The sequence below is a fragment of the Neoarius graeffei genome, chromosome 5 (genome assembly GCF_027579695.1).
Source record: "Neoarius graeffei isolate fNeoGra1 chromosome 5, fNeoGra1.pri, whole genome shotgun sequence".
Taxonomy (NCBI): domain Eukaryota; kingdom Metazoa; phylum Chordata; class Actinopteri; order Siluriformes; family Ariidae; genus Neoarius; species Neoarius graeffei.
Genome location: NC_083573.1, coordinates 41,874,717 through 41,896,570, shown reverse-complemented (window position 1 = coordinate 41,896,570; position 21,854 = coordinate 41,874,717). Strand labels below are relative to the sequence as shown.

Below are 21,854 nucleotides of genomic sequence, written 5' to 3'. Positions count from 1 at the left end.
CGGTTTCCCCCACAGTCCAAAGACATGCAGGTTAGGTTAACTGGTGACTCTAAATTGACCGTAGGTGTGAATGTGAGTGTGAATGGTTGTCTGTGTCTATGTGTCAGCCCTGTGATGACCTGGCGACTTGTCCAGGGTGTACCCCGCCTTTCGCCCGTAGTCAGCTGGGATAGGCTCCAGCTTGCCTGCGACCCTGTAGAACAGGATAAAGCGGCTACAGATAATGAGATGAGATGAAAATTAGCTGGAGCAGGTGACTAAATCCTGCAGGGCAGCACATCTTCAGCTACAATTCACCATAGGACCATGTTCTGACTTTAGTCAACTACAAAGCAAAACACTTGCAGTTAAGGTCACTCCTCGTCAGCCTGACACTTCTATCCTACAGTACGAGAAACAATGTGAATAAATTGGATATGAGGAAAAACGTGTATGGTCAAAGTCAAGACATGGAATGACAGAAGACAGGTGGTCTAATAGCTGCTATTCATCACCTCCATAGCTGTAATTATTTTTCAAAGCCATACTGGCATCAGAGAAAATGAAAAATGCACCAGGTTTATACATTCAGATAGGTCAGTGAGGTCAAGGAAAAGTAAATTGCATCAAAGGGTCTGTCTATTTAGTAATACCGCGCATTCCCTTCCTCTCCTTCTGTGTAGCCATCTCTCTCTCCTCTCTTTTTGTATCCATCCATCCATTATCTGTAGCCGCTTATCCTGTTCTACAGGGTCGCAGGCAAGCTGGAGCCTATCCCAGCTGACTATGGGTGAGAGGCGGGGTACACCCTGGACAAGTCGCCAGGTCATGGCAGGGCTGACACAGAGACACTCACATTCGCACCTACGGTCAATTTAGAGCCACCAATTTGGACTGTGGGGGAAACCGGAGACACGCAGCCACGGGGAGAACATGCAAACTCCACACAGAAAGGCCCTCGTCGGCCGCTGGGCTCGAACCCAGGACATTCTTGCTGTGAGGCGACAGTGCTAACTATTACACCACCGTGCCGCCCCACTTCTTGTATCATTTTTCCTAATATTAATGTCAAAGAGATTACTTCAGACATCTTTATTTGCCTGTCATGGTGTTGAATAATCAAACCAGGAACAATACGCTATAATATGATCTTAGATGCAGAAATAACACTAGACTCTTTTACTCTTTTTTAAAGTTCTTTTTCTCCCCCAACCCAGAATGGTTATCTGCAGCTTCTATCTCTGGATTCTGGCCTACAGTGGTGCTTGAAAGTTTGTGAACCCTTTAGAATTTTCTATATTTCTGCATAAATATGACCTGAAACATCATCAGATTTTCACACAAGTCCGAAAAGTAGATAAAGAGAACCCAGTTAAACAAATGAGACAAAAATATTATACTTGGTCATTTATTTATTGAGGGAAATGATCCAATATTACATATCTGTGAGTGGCAAAAGTATGTGAACCTTTGCTTTCAGTATCTGGTGTGACCCCCTTGTGCAGCAATAACTGCAACTAAACGTTTCCGGTAACTGTTGATCAGTCCTGCACACCGGCTTGGAGGAATTTTAGCCCATTCCTCCATGGAATTCCTCCATACAGCTTCAACTCTGGGATGTTGGTGGGTTTCCTCACATGAACTGCTCGCTTCAGGTCCTTCCACAACATTTTGATTGGATTAAGGTCAGGACTTTGACTTGGCCATTCCAAAACATTAACTTTATTCTTCTTTAACCATTCTTTGGTAGAACAACTTGTGTTCTTAGGGTCGTTGTCTTGCTGCATGACCCACCTTCTCTTGAGATTCAGTTCATGGACAGACATTTTCCTTTAGAATTCGCTGGTATAATTCAGAATTCATTGTTCCATTAATGATGGCAAGCCGTCCTGGCCCAGATGCAGCAAAACAGGCCCAAACCATGATAACTGTTGTTTCACAGATGGGATAAGGTTCTTGTGCTGGAATGCAGTGTTTTCCTTTCTCCAAACATAATGCTTCTCATTTAAACCAAAAAGTTCTATTTTGGTCTCATCCATCCACAAAACATTTTTCCAATAGCCTTCTGGCTTGTCCACGTGGTCTTTAGCAAACTGCAGACGAGCAGCAATGTTCTTTTTGGAGAGCAGTGGCTTTCTCCTTGCAACCCTGCCATGCACACCATTGTTGTTCAGTGTTCTCCTGATGGTGGACTCATGAACATTAACATTAGCCAATGTGAGAGAGGCCTTCAGTTGCTTAGAAGTTACCCTGGGGTCCTTTGTGACCTCGCCGACTATTACACGCCTTGCTCTTGGAGTGATCTTTGTTGGTCGACCACTCCTGCGGAGGGTAACAATGGTCTTGAATTTCCTCCATTTGTATACAATCTGTCTGACTGTGGATTGGTGGAGTCCAAACTCTTTAAAGATGGTTTTGTAACCTTTTCCAGCCTGATGAGCATCAACAACGCTTTTTCTGAGGTCCTCAGAAATCTCCTTTGTTTGTGCCATGACACACTTCCACAAACATGTGTTGTGAAGATCAGACTTTGATAGATCCCTGTTCTTTAAATAAAACAGGGTGCCCACTCACACCTGATTGTCATCCCATTGATTGAAAACACCTGACTCTAATTTCACCTTCAAATGAACTGCTAATCCTAGAGGTTCACATACTTTTGCCACTCACAGATATGTAACATTGGATCATTTTCCTCAATAAATAAATGACCAAGTATAATATTTTTGTCTCATTTGTTTAACTGGGTTCTCTTTATCTACTTTTAGGACTTGTGTGGAAATCTGATGATGTTTTAGGTCATATTTATGCAGAAATATAGAAAATTCTAAAGGGTTCACAAACTTTCCAGCACCACTGTACGTTAACTTCAACATGTTTTTCGACCTGTAAACTAAATGATATGACTGTACGGTGATAAAAACATGCCAATGCTGGTGCTAATATTGACAAAATTATCATTTTTCTTTTATAAAAAATGATATTTTGTGGGTTCAAAACGACTCAGAATGCTATCTACTCGTTAAAATCATCCTGAACTTTGCAAGGTCGATGCTGACGTACAGCTGACCGTTTGGTACTTCCTTACATCATGATTTTTTTTTTATTTAAAAAAAAATCAAATAAAAAAGAATGTTCATGCCCTCTAAACAGAGGTGGGCGGCCCACCTTCCCCAGTCGCCATGCTTGTTTTCAAATATATGCTGATCGAGACTCACTGAGCAACTTCTGCCTCACATATCATTCCCCCCCCCCCCCCTTTTTAATGATGCATTGGATGGAGTTAGACTTAAAGATGTAGGTGAAATTGCACTTTAAAATTTATAGAGTTTTATGACGACACTTGTTCATTTATTGCATTTCTCACATGACACTAATAATAATGCAACCCAAAAGAATCATAATCCGCCAACAAGTCTGATCAAATAAGCTTTCAATCGGATTTGTTAGCTGTGTTCTGAGCTTCTCAAACAACTGGATGTGATGTGTAAAATCATTCAAGGGTTTGGTGAAACTTGCTGGTTGATTTTAATTGAGATTCAAGGTTCTTGCTTTATACAGTTGTTTCAACAAATTGCACTTCTTACTCCAGTCACATTTCTGAAAGTAGCAGGGTCTTCCTCTCTTTTCTCATGTATGTTCAAAGTCCTCAGCTCAACATTTTATGTCATGTGGATAAAGCAAGGAAGTTATAGTAACTGTGGGTGGTAAAAGAGAGCAACTGGACTTGCTTGAAGATTCTTGAAGGCGTTTCATCTCTCATCCGAAAGGCTTCGAAGCCTTTCGGATGAGAGGTGAAACGCCTTCAAGAATCTTCAAGCAAGTCCAGTTGCTCTCTTTTACCACCCACAGTTACTATGACCTGGATGACTGAGAATCTTCACAGACAAGGAAGTTATAGCCCCATAAAGTAAACTGCTAACCTTCAATCCTTGGTTGGTTATTGCACATATTGACTTGTGCTTCCCTACACTGAAACACTGAAATGCATACACACTATTATTACTCATACAGGAGTTTTTTGTGAAGCTTGGTTTAGAATGTGTATCCGATTGTCTCATCTCATCTCATCATCTCTAGCCGCTTTATCCTGTTCTACAGGGTCGCAGGCAAGCTGGAGCCTATCCCAGCTGACTACGGGCGAAAGGCGGGGTACACCCTGGACAAGTCGCCAGGTCATCACAGGGCTGACACATAGACACAGACAACCATTCACACTCACATTCACACCTACGCTCAATTTAGAGTCACCAGTTAACCTAACCTGCATGTCTTTGGACTGTGGGGGAAACCGGAGCACCCGGAGGAAACCCACACGGACACGGGGAGAACATGCAAACTCCACACAGAAAGGCCCTCGCCGGCCACGGGGCTCGAACCCGGACCCTCTTGCTGTGAGGCGACAGTGCTAACCACTACACCACTGTGCCGCCCATATCCGATTGTATACAGTGGATATAAAGTGTACACACCCAGTTAAAACGATAGGTTTTTCTGATGTAAAAAAAAAAAAGAGACCACGGTAAATAATTTCAAAACTTTTCCCACCTTTAATGTGACCTATAACTTGTACAATTCAACTGAAAAACAAACAAATCTGTTAGGGGGGAAAACAAAGCAAAACCAAAAAAAAACCATACAATAAGCTGGTTGCGTAAGTGTGCACACCCTTAAACTAATACTTTATTGAAGCACCTTTTGATTTAATTACAGCATTCAGTCTTTTTGGGTCGGAGTCTATCAGCCTGCCACATCTAGACTTGGCAATACTTGCCCACTCTTCCTTGCAAAAGCATTCCAAATCTGTCAGATTGCGAGGGCATCTGTTGTGCACAGCCCTCTTCAGGTCACCCCACAGATTTTCAATTGGATTTAGGTCTCGGCTCTGGCTGGCCATTACAAAACTTTTTTGGGGTCATTGTCATGCTGAAAGATGAAATTCCTCGTCATCTTCAGCTTTCTAACAGACACCTGAAGGTTTTGGGCCAAAATTGACTGGTATTTAGAACTGTTCATCATTCCCTCCACCTTGACTAAAGCCCCTGTTCCAGCTGAAGAAAAACAACCCCAAACCATGATGCTGCCACCACCATGCTTCACCATGGGTATGGGGTTCTTTTGGTGATGTGCAGTGTTGTTTTTACACCAAATATACCTTTTGGAATTGTGGCCAAAAAGTTCAACCTTGGTTTCATCAGACCATAACACATTTTCCCACATGCTTTTGGGAGAGTTGATGTTGGTTTTTTTTTTGCAATATTTAGCCGGGCCTGGATGTTTTTCTTTGACCCTACCTCATAGTCCAGACATATGGAGAATACAGGAGATTGTTGTCACATGTAGAACACAACCAGTACTTGCCAGGAATCCCTGCAGCTCCTTCAGTGTTGCTGCAGGCCTCTCGGCAGCCTCCCTGACCAGTTTTTGTCTTGTCTTTTCATCAATTTTGGAGGGACGTGCAGTTCTCGATAATGTTACTGTTGTCCCATATTTTCTCCACTTCTTGATGATGGTCTTCACTGTGCTCCATGGTATATCTAATGCCGTGGAAATGTTTTTGCACCCTTCTCCTGACTGATACCTTTCAACAATGAGATCCCTGTGATGCTTTGTAAGCTCTCTGTGAACCCTGGCTTTTGCTGGAGGATGCAACTGAGTAAATGTCTGAACTTTATTTGGGGTGAATCAGAGTCATTTTAATTGACGGTAGGTGTGAACCCAAAAGACTGAATGCTGTAATTAAATCAAAAGGTGCTTCAACAAAGTATTAGTTTAAGGGTGTACACACTTACGCAACCAGCTTATTGTACGTTTTTTATTTTTTATGTTTCCCCCCTTAACAGATTTGTTTGTTTTTCAATTGAATCGTACAGGTTATAGGTCACATTAAAGGTGGGAAAAGTTTTGGAATTATTTATCGTGGTCTCATTTTTTTTACATCAGAAAAACCTATCATTTTAACAGGGTGTGTACACTTTTTATACCCGCTGTACATTAGACTCGTAAGAGGTTCACTGGTGAAGGGATTTCACACTTCTAACAGTTCAATCACAATATCATTAATGCAGCTAGAAGCTGGATCTGGTTTCAATAGTGCTACTGTGCTGAGATCTCCTGTGCTGCTAGTCCTGAATGTCAAATGAAACGGTGGATTTACAAGACTTTCCAGAGGAGCAGAAAGGCAATGGGGATGGAAAAAGAATAAAATGCATTAAATGAGAACAGTGCTGTTTCAAATCAGAATATAAGTCCTGTCAGTGCATGCCATCAAAGAACATAAAAGGAGCATGATGACTATGCTGGAAAGAGTCAAAGCGTAACCAATTCTTTCAAATCAACAAAGTATGGTTAGAACCGAACATGGCAGTGTTTCCATTTGATGAAGTTCGTGTGTGTGTGTGAGACTCACTGAGCAGGGACTCGATGATAACCCTGTAGAGGGAGGCCTGGCTGACAGGCTGCCACTGTGCACACATGCTGTTCATCTGCACCTGGTATGTACTGAGCCCACTGACTCCCAGAAACACTGCAACACACATCAAATATCATCTTTGATCATTTTTGAGTCTTTAAATAACATCCATGGACAATGGGTATACTATACGGCTCATGCTGTAATCATTTCTATACCGTACTTCATATAACTCATCAACTCCAGTGGGGTCTGAGAGTACAATGAAAATCTGGGATTTTTTAAATTTTATTTTATTGAAAATTGCAAATAAACAGAAGTTTTTAGAATTTTGAAATATTTAAAACAAAGAAAGTAAATGTTTGATATCTTGTATATTCAATATTCGAGATTTCTATAGATCCCTATTTAAATAGAAGGATATTTGTGATACTGTATCACATTAAGTGCTTTGTACAGATTTGCTTTATGCCTAATCTCTTCTACTGAAGCACGTGTTTAGATGGCACTGATGGATTTGATCTAAAAATGGATCATAAGGTTTTGCACAAACTTGTGGAGTCCATCCACGCCAGCTCGAGTACACACAGTCATTAAAGCAAAAAAGGGGACACACCAAATACTAAGAAGCTCTGAAATTCATGTAACTATTAAAGATTCTACTTTTCACTCGAGTTGCCGTCAATAATATAATTTGCAATGAAAATTGTTGCATTAAATTGGGGAAAAAAAGCAAAATAAAAACATTTTTACTAGTGTTTTCAGACTTTTGGACTCCACTGTATGCATCAAGCTATTTATGAGCTACGAGTACGTTAATATATTTGAATGGTGTTTGTAAATATTTAACAGTTATTCCACGAATTCGAGTCGTACATGAACTGATAGCCGATGAGGCGTGTAGCACCGAGTTGGCTATGACAAGATTGAGTAGAATAACTGTTTTATTCTATCCACATTTACTGGATTCTGAGAAACAGAGCATTTTTATTGTTATTTTTTCTAAATTTAATACACGATGGTGTAGTTGCCTCGCAGCAAGAAGGTCCTGGGTTCGAGCCCCGTGGCCGGCGAGGGCCTTTCTGTGCGGAGTTTGCATGTTCTCTGCGTGTCCGCGTGGGTTTCCTCCGGGTGCTCCAGTTTCCCCCACAGTCCAAAGACATGCAGGTTAGGTTAACTGGTGACTCTAAATTGACCGTAGGTGTGAATGTGAGTGTGAATGGTTGTCTGTGTCTATGTGTCAGCCCTGTGATGACCTGGCGACTTGTCCAGGGTGTACCCCGCCTTTCGCCCGTAGTCAGCTGGGATAGGCTCCAGGTCGCCTGTGACGCTGCACAGGATAAGCGGTTACGGATAATGGCTGGGTGGGTGGATGGATGGTAAATTCGATAAATAAAAACTTCATACAAAATGTCAGACAAAATCATTTCCACTTCGAATGTAAACAAACCAGCGAAATGACAGGAGCAATTTGTGAAAAATATTCTCATAATAATTCTTGAAAAAAAAATTCTTGCCATCAAATACTTTTATTCCATATTTTGTTGCTTTTTTTGTATTTTTTGGGGTTTTGTTTTCGAGTAGAGTCTTTATTTCGTCCTCGGTTGGTTCCGCAAAACGCTCCGCCATTTTGTTTCTCTCTACTTACGGTATATGAGGGGCGGCACGGTGGTGTAGTGGTTAGCACTGTCGCCTCACAGCAAGAAGGTCCGGGTTCGAGCCCAGTGGCCAGCGAGGGCCTTTCTGTGTGGAGTTTGCATGTTCTCCCTGTGTCCGCGTGGGTTTCCTCCGGGTGCTCCGGTTTCCCCCACAGTCCAAAGACATGCAGGTTAAGTTAACTGGTGACTCTAAATTGACCGTAGGTGTGAATGTGAATGGTTGTCTGTGTCTATGTGTCAGCCCTGTGATGACCTGGCGACTTGTCCAGGGTGTACCCCGCCTTTCGCCCGTAGTCAGCTGGGATAGGCTCCAGCTTGCCTGCGACCCTGTAGAACAGGATAAAGCGGCTAGAGATAATGAGATGAGATGAGATAATGAGAATGAGACGGTATATGAGCTGATATCCTAGTAGTAGAGTAGCCAATCAGAGCACGATTGCTCATATCCAGTGAATGTGGATAGAATATATACATTTATATAGCTGAATTTATACAGTACGTCTTCATTATGATTCCATATATAACCAGTCCAAATGTCATTCCTTAATTTGTTTAATCACATTTTATTGCCTACCAGCTGCTCGAGTGAGAAAAATGATTAACCAGTCAGAATCATATATTTTTCCTATTTCTTTTTTTCTGATTTTTGTAGTTAATTTCTTGCTACATGTTACACTAATTTGATTAAATTTTTTTTTTTAAATGTTAAATGTGTAGATAAAACATTTATTTTTTTCTAAAGAACTGCTGAATTGTATTCTGTGTTCTGGTAGATGTGTTCAGGAAAGGCAAAGCTGAAGGAAAAACAAAAAACCATAAGCTTCAACCAGCATTCCTATCAAATGCTGCTTCTGGAAGGTGTTTCCATAAGACTGGTCTGAACCACATATGGGTTTTTTTGGAAACCACACAAAATGTGCTGCGTCAAAGAAGACTTGGGCAAAAAAAAAAGAAAAAAAAGGGCTTTCTTTGGAATTAACACATTTTAGTACAAATCAAAGCCATAAGCCACATGGATTACATTACTCTGAACAATGCTCCTCTTATAGTTTACCGTAAACCAGAAAGAATTCTACTGTATTATTTGATTACTGTTTTAGCGATGATGTTCAGCCCCTGCGGATGAATTCGGGTTCCTGCACCATGAATCATGACAAACATCAATACCATTTAGTAACACGAATCTTCACCGAAACATATTTTAAATTATTATCAGTGCATGTTGGAGGCTGAATACGAAACTACAATGCCCTTTTTTTTTTTTAAGCTGTTCATGAAAAAAACCCCTCTGACAAAGCATAAAGACTCAAAACTCCACACCAAACATATGGCACAATACAGAAGGCTCGCCTTCAGGGTTTTGAATAATGTATGCCATTATTTCATCCCTTTCTTATACAAATTATATTATTTTAATGAGTTATGTTCATGCAGAGAGGACTCTCTGGCTTTGGATGATCAAATAATCTTAATTTTTTTTAAAGGTCAAAATGAAACTATATGAAACATTAATGGAGAAAATACTGTACATGTTTTATATCTAAGTATGTCGATATTACAGTGTCCTCCGTGGTTATTGCCATGCCTTGTAAAGATTAGTAAAAAGAGTTCGAAAAAAATCCACCTTTTGGTGAAGTCGCTTCATCTCACACTGAAAAAAAATGAGAAAAATCCAACCTTTGACTGAAATACATTTATTCAGAGAAAAACAAATCCCTCATCAAGAAATTATTATTTTCAACAAAAATACTGTTATTGGCACCCCGAAAATTAAAGTGAACACAATGTAACTGAAGCATGTTTCCCATTTAAATTGTACATTTTTGAGTTGATTGGAGTGTGTTGGAACTTTCAAGCTGTAATCCATGACTTCCTGATTAACTGAGGTATAAATATGAGGTGACACAGAGGCCAAACTCCCTTACTCATCCATCAACATGGGAAAGACAAGAGAACACACAAACCAAACTAGAAAAGCACTCGGAGAGCGCAGACCTCCGCCAAGAATCCTTTAAAAAAATCCAGGATCCAGAAGGTGATCCGGATCACCGCCAAAATTTAATGGATTGTTACTTGTGCCCAGTCACACCTCTGAAAAAAATTTCAGAGCAATCCGTTCATTACTTTTTCCGTAATGTTGCTAACAGACAAACCAACAAACAAACAAACAAACAAACAAACGCTACCGAAAACATAACCTCCTTGGCGGAGGTAATAATAATAACTAGAATGCATTTCCGGAGAAAATGCGAAAGTGTGCTTGCTCAGGTGCGCCGCCATGGCGACCCGGCAAGACACATGACAAGTTTTGTGTCAACATGCGAAAGTTTGGCCAAGACACAAGGCGGATTCTCATATGGAGATGACAGGCTGGCAAGGTTCTTTACAGGGACATCCCAGAGCATCACTAACATGAAAATGTAGATGTAATTCTAAATCCGTAAAGAGATATGACCCAAAACACGTTTTTGCTCATTGTGGCGCCCCTAGTGGCCAAATGACACCAAGTTTGATGAGGCTACATGAACTGGCGCCGAAAGTCATCTCAACAAATATGGTTTTGATATGTCAAAGCGTTTCTGAGATATGAGCCAAAATACATTTTTGCTAATTGTGATGCCCCCTAGTGGACAAATGACACCATATTTGATGAGGGTAGTTTGGATGGTGTCCAATGTCATGCCACTAAATATGGTCTTGATATGTCAAAGCATTTCCATGATATGAGCTCACTTCCTGTTTGGTGGCTTCGCCATCGATTTTGATTGGCTTCCATGGGCGAACGCTTCGACCTATGATAGTGAAACGAATATTATTCATTAAGCATGGACTGGAGATCATGTGTGCCAAGTTTCGTGATGATCGGACAAAACATGCGGCCAGGGTCACTCGACCTTCACTTTGGACAAAATTCAAAATGGCGGAAAATCTAATGAGGCGGAGAATGACGTCATAGGGTGCGTTGGAATCGTCTAGCTCCAAGGATTCCAACGGCACCAGACTTATGAAAATCGGACATACGGATCAAAAGTTACATGCATGAACGCATGTAAGACTGTGATCAGTTGGTGGCGCTACAGCGTGAGACGTACCAACATGAAACTTGATGAAATCAATCAGGGTCCACTCCTCTATCAGTGTACCAAGTTTCATGACTTTACACCTTACGGTTTGGCCTACAGAAGGAAAAATCTGTTTTTTGCGTCGCAAGCCTATTAATTTCAAAGGGGAAAAAATTCATCTCATCTCATTATCTCTAGCCGCTTTATCCTTCTACAGGGTCGCAGGCAAGCTGGAGCCTATCCCAGCTGACTACGGGCGAAAGGCGGGGTACACCCTGGACAAGTCGCCAGGTCATCACAGGGCTGACACATAGACACAGACAACCATTCACACTCACATTCACACCTACGGTCAATTTAGAGTCACCAGTTAGCCTAACCTGCATGTCTTTGGACTGTGGGGGAAACCGGAGCACCCGGAGGAAACCCACGCGGACACGGGGAGAACATGCAAACTCCGCACAGAAAGGCCCTCACCAGCCCCAGGGCTCGAACCCAGGACCTTCTTGCTGTGAGGCGACAGCGCTAACCACTACACCACCGTGCCGCCCCCAGGGGAAAAAATTAATCCTTTAAAAAAATCCGGGATCCAGAAGGTGATCCGGATCTCATTCATTATCATCTCATTATCTCTAGCCACTTTATCCTTCTACAGGGTCGCAGGCAAGCTGGAGCCTATCCCAGCTGACTATGGGCGAAAGGCGGGGTACACCCTGGACAAGTCACCAGGTCATCACAGGGCTGACACATAGACACAGACAACCATTCACACTCACATTCACACCTACGGTCAATTTAGAGTCACCAGTTAACCTAACCTGCATGTCTTTGGACTGTGGGGGAAACCGGAGCACCCGGAGGAAACCCACGGGGAGAACATGCAAACTCCGCACAGAAAGGCTCTCGCCGGCCACGGGGCTCGAACCCGGACCTTCTTGCTGTGAGGCGACAGCGCTAACCACTACACCACCATGCCGCACGCCAATAATTGTGTGTATATTATTAATACACATCATTTATATCCTGTGTCAGCCCTGTGATGACCTGGCGACTTGTCCAGGGTGTACCCCGCCTCTCGCCCATACGTAGTCAGCTGGGATAGGCTCCAGCTTGCCTGCGACCCTGGAGGACAGGATAAGCGGCTACAGATAATGGATGGATCATTTAAATCCATAACCTCAAAAAGCCTAGCTAACAGGAGACTGAAAATGTGTTTGCACGTATTACCGTACACTACAGTAGCCTTCCAGTTTCTCTCAGATGATGCAAATAGGAGGTAAATAGCTTTTTCAAATCGCTAAACAGTATTATTTTGTCATCTTAAGACAATAACATTTTAACACTGTCTTCATTGCAGTGACACATACGGAAGCTTCCTAAGAAGTATCTGATGATGGGTGGCAGATATGTCCTGTGGGGTGTTTTAGGCAGTTATCTGACAAAAGTGATCTTCCTTATAATAACATTCCAAGATTTTGGCATTCCAGTACTGCGCTTGCTTATCTAGGTAAGGTAGAATTGAGAGAGTGACACAATAGCACACCAGAATTCTTTTGTGTATCCGCAGGCCTCCCTGAAAAAAAAAACAAAAAAAACCCCAATACCTCCTGTTTGATGAGAAAAGCTCAGAAATGTATTAATCTGTGATACAGCCTTCACTAGAACATTTATATGCAAAGGACTGTTATTACAGTAGCTGTGTATCTGAACATTAATATTCCTTCGGCTGTCTGTCATGAAACCATCTCTATTTCAGAAAGAATTCTTCACAGACCAATTATCACAGCATCTCAAGTCTTCAGCTTTAAAAAATATAGATTAAAGGTTATGAGAAGCACCACAAAGGAAGCATTTTAAATCACAAGGCTTATACCTAAGAACAGCTACTGTAACAATAAGGACTGTGATGCTCATACTGAACAGCCTTTCCACACATTCAGTACTGTTTGACTTTATTTTACCCAACTGTATTAAAATAATGATTTATAACCTGCTTATCAGATGGGTTCCCTTTTTTAAACCTAATTCCTCTCATGGCTTGTTCTTAAGTGGTGCGGGGAAATACGTATACGGTGGTGCTTGAAAGTTTGTGAACCCTTTAGAATTTTCTATATTTCTGCATAAATATGACCGAAAACATCATCAGATTTTCACACAAGTCCGAAAAGTAGATAAAGAGAACCCAGTTAAACAAATGAGGCAAAAATATTATACTTGGTCATTTATTTATTGAGGAAAATGATCCAATATTACATATCTGTGAGTGGCAAAAGTATGTGACCCTTTGCTTTCAGTATCTGGTGTGACCCCCTTGTGCAGCAATAACTGCAACTAAACGTTTGCGGTAACTGCTGATCAGTCCTGCACACCGGCTTGGAGGAATTTTAGCCCATTCCTCCATACAGAACAGCTTCAACTCTGGGATGTTGGTGGGTTTCCTCACATGAACTGCTCGCTTCAGGTCCTTCCACAATATTTTGATTGGATTAAGGTCAGGACTTTGACTTGGCCATTCCAAAACATTAACTTTATTCTTCTTTAACCATTCTTTGGTAGAACGACTTGTGTGCTTAGGGTCGTTGTCTTGCTGCATGACCCACCTTCTCTTGAGATGGACAGATGTCCTGACATTTTCCTTTAGAATTCGCTGCTATAATTCAGAATTCATTGTTCCAGCAATGATGGCAAGCTGTCCTGGCCCAGATGCAGCAAAACAGGCCCAAACCATGATACTACCACCACCATGTTTCACAGATGGGATAAGGTTCTTATGCTGGAATGCAGTGTTTTTCCTTTCTCCAAACATAACGCTTCTCATTTAAACCAAAAAGTTCTATTTTGGTCTCATCTGTCCACAAAACATTTTCAATAGCCTTCTGGCTTGTCCACGTGATCTTTAGCAAACTGCAGACGAGCAGCAATGTTCTTTTTGGAGAGCAGTGACTTTCTCCTTGCAACCCTGCCATGCACACCATTGTTGTTCAGTGTTCTCCTGATGATGGACTCATGAACATTAACATTAGCCAATGTGAGAGAGGCCTTCAGTTGCTTAGAAGTTACCCTGGGGTCCTTTGTGACCTCGCCGACTATTACACGCCTTGCTCTTGGAGTGATCTTTGTTGGTCGACCACTCCTGGGGAGGGGAACAATGGTCTTGAATTTCCTCCATTTGTTCACAATGTGTCTGACTGTGGATGGGTGGAGTCCAAACTCTTTAAAGATGGTTTTGTAACCTTTTCCAGCCTGATGAGCATCAACAACGCTTTTTCTGAGGTCCTCAGAAATCTCCTCTGTTCGTGCCATGATACACTTCCACAAACATGTGTTGTGAAGATCAGACTTTGATAGATCCCTGTTCTTTAAATAAAACAGGGTGCCCACTCACACCTGATTGTCATCTCATTGATTGAAAACACCTGACTCTAATTTCACCTTCAAATTAACTGCTAATCCTAGGGGTTCACATACTTTTGCCACTCACAGATATGCAACATTGGATCATTTTCCTCAATAAATAAATGACCAAGTATAATATTTTTGTCTCATTTGTTTAACTGGGTTCTCTTTATCTACTTTTAGGACTTGTGTGGAAATCTGATGATGTTTTCGGTCATATTTATGCAGAAATATAGAAAATTCTAAAGGGTTCACAAACTTTCAAGCACCACTGTAAATGTTCACTTCATGCAATAACTATACTTCAAAAAAGAGCTTTAAGAATAATTCATAGTGCTGGTTACCGAGATCATACTAATTCACTATTCTTAAATTCAAAATGTTTAAAATTCAGGGATATTATAGAATATAAATCTGCCTTAATAATGTTACAATAGTACCAAGTATAAAGTACCAAGGAATATCCAAACAATGTTCTCGGATAGAGAGGGGGGCTAAAATTTTAGGGGGAAATTGAAATTTAAAATTCGCAGTGCTAGGACAACGTTAAAAATGTTCAGTATTTCGATTTGTGGAGTAAAGCTATGGAACAGTTTGAATGTGGAGCTCATGAAATGTACAACTATAAACCAGTTCAAAAAAAGGTATAAGGAACAGATCTTTACGAGGTATAGGGAGGAGGAATTACAATAACATGCTATTGATAATATAAGTGTATATATGTGGGTATGGGTATGTACGGATATATATATTTATATCATAATGAGTGTAAGGGTCAGTTAAGCAATAATAATTTAAGTTAAAAACAGTTAAAAATGAATGATAATTTAAGAACATAGAAAAGAGTTTAGAACAGAAAAAGAACAGAAAAGAGTTTAGAACATAGAAAAATAACATAGAAAAGAGTTCCATGTTCTAAATCTTATGATGTGACATCACTGACTGTGTATACCTTAGTTTCGAGTCAGAACACAGCGGAAGCAACACAGTCTTTTGACCGTGCGCCAGACCTTGTGATTTACCTTGTTGTTTTTAAGTAAACATTTTAGAAAGACAAGGGGAGTTGTCATGTCTCGTCGCTCGCGTGGAAAAAGAGTGTTTTTTTTTGACTGACTCTAGAAATGGCACAGTAACCAAGGAAGAGCTAACGGAGTGCCATTACAATGAGTATTGTGTGTATGTATGGTATATATGTGTGTGTGTGTGTGTGTGTGTGTGTGTGTATATATAAATAATATAAAATGTGAGTATGAATATATATGCATATGCATAATTGTATATAATATATATGCATAATATGCATAATTATGATATTATGGGTGTCTGTGTACGTATGGATATGTGTATAATTATAGGTATGTGTATATGTGTATATGCATGTTCTGTATATATGTATTGTATGTGTGTATATACCGTATGCATAATATAAGTATCTGTATATATGATTTGGTCGATATTATACCATGTTGGCATGTCTTGGTATGTTGGTATGCTTTTTTTTTGTTTGTTGCTTTTGTTTCTTTTGTATATATAGTTTATTATGGCGGAAAGTGACGTTTGATTAGCGGTGGTATAGAGGGTTAGGATTTGATAAGTTATTTACTTCTTCCTAATCCTTTCCAAACATTATTATGTTACTGCCTTGTGGCTATGCTATTCTGTTTGTTTATGACGATGTTTTGATTACTGCATTTTTTATTATTATTTTTTTTATATCTTCTTTACTGTTCTGAATCAATCAATCAATCAATCAATCAATCAATAAGTCATCTCAGAGAGTTTTAACTCTGGCTTGTCTATTATGTATCTCAATCTACATCTGGATTTCTATAAAGTTGCACCAAAAAAAAAAGCATTTGGCCTATCCTATCATCATGGGATCAAATCCTGATGTTGCCACGTCTATCCCTAGTCTAGAGCCAAGGGGAGGAAAATTGGCCATACTCTCTTGGTGGGAGGGATGGCATATTCTTCCTCCCCTGTCAATCACAGCAATTCTAGCCAATCATGGCTGCTTGTGAGCTCATGTATGTGGAAGAGGGCAGATAACTCTTTCCTTCAAGTGTTACAGTATGTTGCCTTGTGACCTAGCATGAGCAACAGTTAAAAAAGATGTGGTTGGCTGAATCCATGTGTCACAGAGAAAGCACGTGTTCGTGTTCGATTTCACCTTCCCCGGTTGGGAGGTGTCATGTGATATGGGAGAACTGGCAGGGAGGTGGGAATTGGGAGGAGAGCAAATTTGGAAATAGATGGGAAAAATTTGTGCTACACAAATAAAATTGACCTGGATTGTGTGTAGCGCAAGCTGGGCAAAGCTTTACTGTAACTAAAAGAGACAGTACACTAGTAGTACTAAAAGGCAGCAGTGTCACCTAGGACAATGTTTCTCAACCACAGGGCCACGGCCCGAAGCACCATCTCGTGGGCCGTGAGGTTTTTTTTTCCAATTTGAAGCTAATTTTTACTCGTAGTAGGGTACAATTGCATCCGCTTCATTAAGCTACAGTCACACTACAGCTCGCGATGCTTTGCGATGGATTATCGATGAAAATGAGGCATTTTGGTGGCGATGCATGGCGATATACACGTGAGCTAAAGGTTGTGGTCACACAGCAGGCGAACACTTGACTGTCACGGAGCGTGTTGTGTGGACCCAGTCGTTATGTGAAACACCTGATACTGATTTGAGCGCAATCAGCAGGTACAGACACGGACGCTGTCTTCACAGAGGCGTTGTGAAGTATTATCATTATCACCGTCACGTTTTCTTTCCAGCCATGTTGATAACGCTGTGTTTAAATACTCTGCTTCATGATGCTGCTTTCTGTTTTGCTTTTGTTTTTGTAAATATCACACCTGCTAATAAACACTCTTCCTGCATTTAGATTCATCTACCTCGTTCTATCTTATAGTGTCCTGATTCCCAGATCTTTAACCCAGGCACATATAAAAAGTTGTACGCCTCCATGCTCTTCCAGGTTTTCATCTGTGTCACCGTGTAGAACGATGTCTGCAGCACCAGGTAGTTTGAGATGTCGGGGAACTCAACGGATGGATCATTTTCCGACTCAGAGGAAAAATCCTTCTTTGTTAGTGTGTAAGGATCTAATCCCATTGAGTGGTTTCTATATCCACTTCTTTTCAGTATACTTCTTGGTGTTAATAACTCGCTTGTTTGCTGTACACAAACATGGCAATAAGTTCTTGTGTTAATGGTTCCAGACTCCACTTTTGGATCATTAATCCCTTCTGACTGAGAATGCCCTGCATGCATGGTTTGGCTTCTGGCACATCCATACAGTTTTTAAATACAATACCTACAATTAAAAACAGTTTGTTTTTATTGTATTTATTTAATTCCTGGGCTCCCATCTGTAACAGAGAGTGATGCTGCATCCCATTAATACACTTTACAATAGATTATTAGATTCTAATAGAATAGGTGAGCCAAAATAATCGGGGATCTTTTTTAATGGGCCCCGACTTGTTACAAGTATAAATAGGTGGACCTCGAAGTAGAAAAGGTTGAGAACCCCTGCTCTAGGACATGTAATCTCACCCTTTAAAAACCGTGTGTATATAAGGGGAGGGGGGGGGGGGGCACAATGTCACTATCTGTATCTGTTTAGAAATCCAAATATCAGTATCTGTATTCAGATTTAACCCTGAAGAAGTGGGTGTGGCCTAAAACTGAAGGGTTTTTAATACAGTTACTTTCTTTTTTTTTTACTCTTTCTTTCATTTCTTTCACTGAAAAAAAAATTTCAGCACTGTCAGTATGATCTGTGAATTCTGGCTTTGACAGTTACTCAACCTCAGCGATATTACTCAAGTTCTTAATCTCAAATAGAGATGTGTGTTTTTTTAATCTGGGACTTTGTACACCTGCCTGCAATATTTTTTAAGAAATTTAGTTGGTTCTATTTCCCAAATTATAAACAAACTAGCAGCCTAATTTAATCTACCACAACCCTGACCAGGCAGTTACTAAGGACGCTATAAATGTGTCAACACCATATGTTAGTTCACATCACCATCTATTCTTAATCCTATGAAGTTTTCTGGCAAGCTTTCTAAAAATGAATTGTGCTTCTCTTATTCATATCTGTATTTGTATCTGTTTAAAACACAATTTTTGTTCACTCTGAATAATGTATTAGTGTTCACTTATAATGCCTTGCAAAAGTATTCATCCCCCTTGGTGTTTGTCCTGTTTTGTCGCATAACAAGCTGGTATTAAAATGGATTTTTGGAGGGTTAGCACCATTTGATTGACACAACATGCCTACCACTTTAAAGGTGCACATTGTATTTTTTTATTGTGACACAAACAATAATTAAGATGAAAAAAACAGAAATCTGGAGTGTGCAAAAGTCCCCCCCCCCCCCCCCCCCCCCCCCCCCCCAAAAAAAAAGTCAATACTTTGTAGACCCACCTTTTGCTGCAATTACAGCTGCAAGTCTCTTGGGGTATGTCTCTATTAGCTCAGCACATCTAGCCACTGGGATTTTTGCCCATTCCTCAAGGTAAAACTGCTCCAACTCCTTCAAGTTTGATGGGTTGCATTGGTCTACAGTAATCTTCAAGTTATGCCACAGATTCTCAATTGGATTGAGGTTTGGGCTTTGATTAGGCCATTCAAAGACATTTAAATGTTTCCCTTTAAGCCACTCCAGTGTAGCTTTAGCAGTATGTTTAGGGTCATTGACCTGCTAGAATGTGAACCTTCGTCCCAGTCTCAAACCTCTGGCCGACTCAAACAGGTTTTCCTCCAGAATTGCGCTGTATTTAGTGCCATCCATCTTTCCTTCAGTCCTGACCAGCTTTCCTGTCCCTGCAGATGAAAAACATCCCCACAGCATGATGCTGCCACCACCATGCTTCATTGTAGGGATGGTGTTCTCAGGGTGTTGGGTTTGCGCCACACATAGCATTTCCCATAATGGCCAAAAAGTTCAAATTTCATTTGACCACAGAATCTTCTTTCATGCATTTGGGGAGTCTGCCACATGCTGTTGGGCAAACTCCAAACGTGATTTTTTTTAAGCAATGGCTTTTTTCTGGCCACTCTTCCATAAAGCCCCACTCTGTGGCATGTACGGATTAAAGTGGTCCTATGGACAGATACTCCCATCTCCGCTGTGGATCTTTGCAGCTCCCTCAGCGTTATCGTTGGTGTCTTTGTTGCATCTCTGATTAATTGCCTCCTTGCCCGGGTTGTGAGATTTGATGGGCGGCCTTCTCTTGTCAGGTTTGTAGTGGTGCCGTATTCTTTCCATTTTGCTGTAATGGATTTTATGGTGCTCCCTGGGATATTCAAAGTTTAGGATTTTTTTTATGACCCAACTCTGATCTGATCTATACTTCTCCACAACTTTATCTCTGACCTGTTTGGAGGCTCCTTGGTTTTCATGTTGCTTGCTTAGTAATGTTTCAGGGTCAGGGTCCTTCCAGAACAGTTTGATTTATACAGATATCATGTGACAGATCATGTGACACTTTGATTGCACACAGGTGGATCTTAATCAACTAAGGATGTGACTTATGAAGTGAATTGGTTGGACCAGCTCTTATTTAGGGGTTTCATACGAAAGGGGGTGAATACTTATGCCCACTGCAGATTTCTGTTTTTTCATCTTAATTATTGTTTGTGTCACAATAAAAAAAAAAAAAAAAAAAATGTGCACCTTTTAAAGTGGTAGGCATGTTGTGTAAATCAAATGGTGCTAACCCGTCAAAAATCCATTTTAATTCCAGCTTGTTATGCGACAAAACAGGACAAACACCAAGGGGGATGAATACTTTTGCAAGGTACTGTACATCCCTAGTGTGTGTGTGTATCAGACAGACTCACGTGTCCTGGCTGTGCCAGTTAGAGGCTCACTCAAGCCTGTTGTATATGAAGAAATGACCTTAACACTGTATTCAGTGCCAGTCAGCAGGTTGAGGATCAGTAGTGTGTTCACATCTTCTGGTACAAACGTCTCCAGAGCAGGACCCGACGCTGAACACAACACGCAACAAAACGATGAATAACAAAACATACTCACAAATGCAACGATCATGAAAATGCAGCATACATGTGGACTAGGGTGCATCAGTTGCCCCCTAAAAATGAAAAGTTCCTCCGATCGTGATGCATTTTTGTTTTTATGTTCCTTTTGGTAAGAAAACACACTGGGTGAAATATTTTGACAAAATGCAAAAGTTTAATGGTGGCACCAGGAGCTCAAAGTTTGGAAAAAGCTGCTATTTTATGACTTTTATGACAAAATTTCGATCACTTTTCATGAAACATTATGGCACCTTATAGAGTATACCAAATATCTTAGCTACACATTTTTAGTACATACCGTATTTATCCTAATAAACGCGCCCGGGCGCGATGCAAAACATGAAGGGGGAGCGTCAATTTCGACCCTTAAATGACAAAAATCGAACATGACAAAATCATCGGAATTTAAAACATTTATTTTGAAACACATGAAAATACAGTTATATGTCCAAAAAGTCAATTAAACAATGTACAGCTCGCTTATAAGGATAACATTGGTAAGTAAACTATTTGTAGTGACGTCACAATTCACGTCATCGTCGATGTTTATGAGCTCACAAAACAAAATGTCGTCCTCAAAACGATCCTTCACCGCTAGTTTTAAGTTAAAGGTTGTAGAACTGGCAGAGCAGAAAGGCAAACACTTAGCTGCAAAAACATTTAATGTTCACCGTAAACGTGTACAAGAGTGGTGCAAACAAAAGGTACGTCTCCACCCGTATTGATATCCGCAGCAGAGTGAATGTCCGTATTTTATACTGTCCATGTTTACTAACGCGATTTCCGGTAAAAAAAAAAAAATCAGCGGTGAAATTGAACGTCTCTGTTGTGGTTTGTTGGATTTAAAGTTTGTTAAATGAAGAAAATGGTTGGTAAATACTATTCTAGCTCTGAAAATCGTGGAGGCGCGTCAAATAGGGAGGGCGCTTCTATAAGGATAAATACGGTATTCTAAATATATTATCAAGCACAGTTTGAGTTTGGCGGCACGGTGGTGTAGTGGTTAGCGCTGTCGCCTCACAGCAAGAAGGTCCTGGGTTCGAGCCCCGGGGCCGGCGAGGGCCTTTCTGTGTGGAGTTTGCATGTTCTCCCCGTGTCCGCGTGGGTTTCCTCCGGGTGCTCCGGTTTCCCCCACAGTCCAAAGACATGCAGGTTAGGTTAACTGGTGACTCTAAAGTGAGTGTGAATGGTTGTCTGTGTCTATGTGTCAGCCCTGTGATGACCTGGCGACTTGTCCAGGGTGTACCCCGCCTTTCGCCCGTAGTCAGCTGGGATAGGCTCCAGCTTG

General features: G+C 40.9%; 1 protein-coding gene across 2 annotated transcripts in view; it reads right to left on the bottom strand.

Moving 5' to 3' along the window:
• col14a1a (collagen, type XIV, alpha 1a) overlaps window positions 1-21,854 on the bottom strand; it is a 256,796-nt gene that overhangs the window by 109,618 nt on the left and 125,324 nt on the right. For both annotated transcript variants that reach the window (XM_060921730.1, XM_060921731.1), the window contains exons 22-23: window positions 20,366-20,515; window positions 6,389-6,505 (exon numbers count right to left, since the gene is read on the bottom strand). In XM_060921730.1, the coding sequence (XP_060777713.1) occupies window positions 6,389-6,505; window positions 20,366-20,515 (267 nt within the window). The remainder of the gene's footprint in view (window positions 1-6,388; window positions 6,506-20,365; window positions 20,516-21,854) is intronic.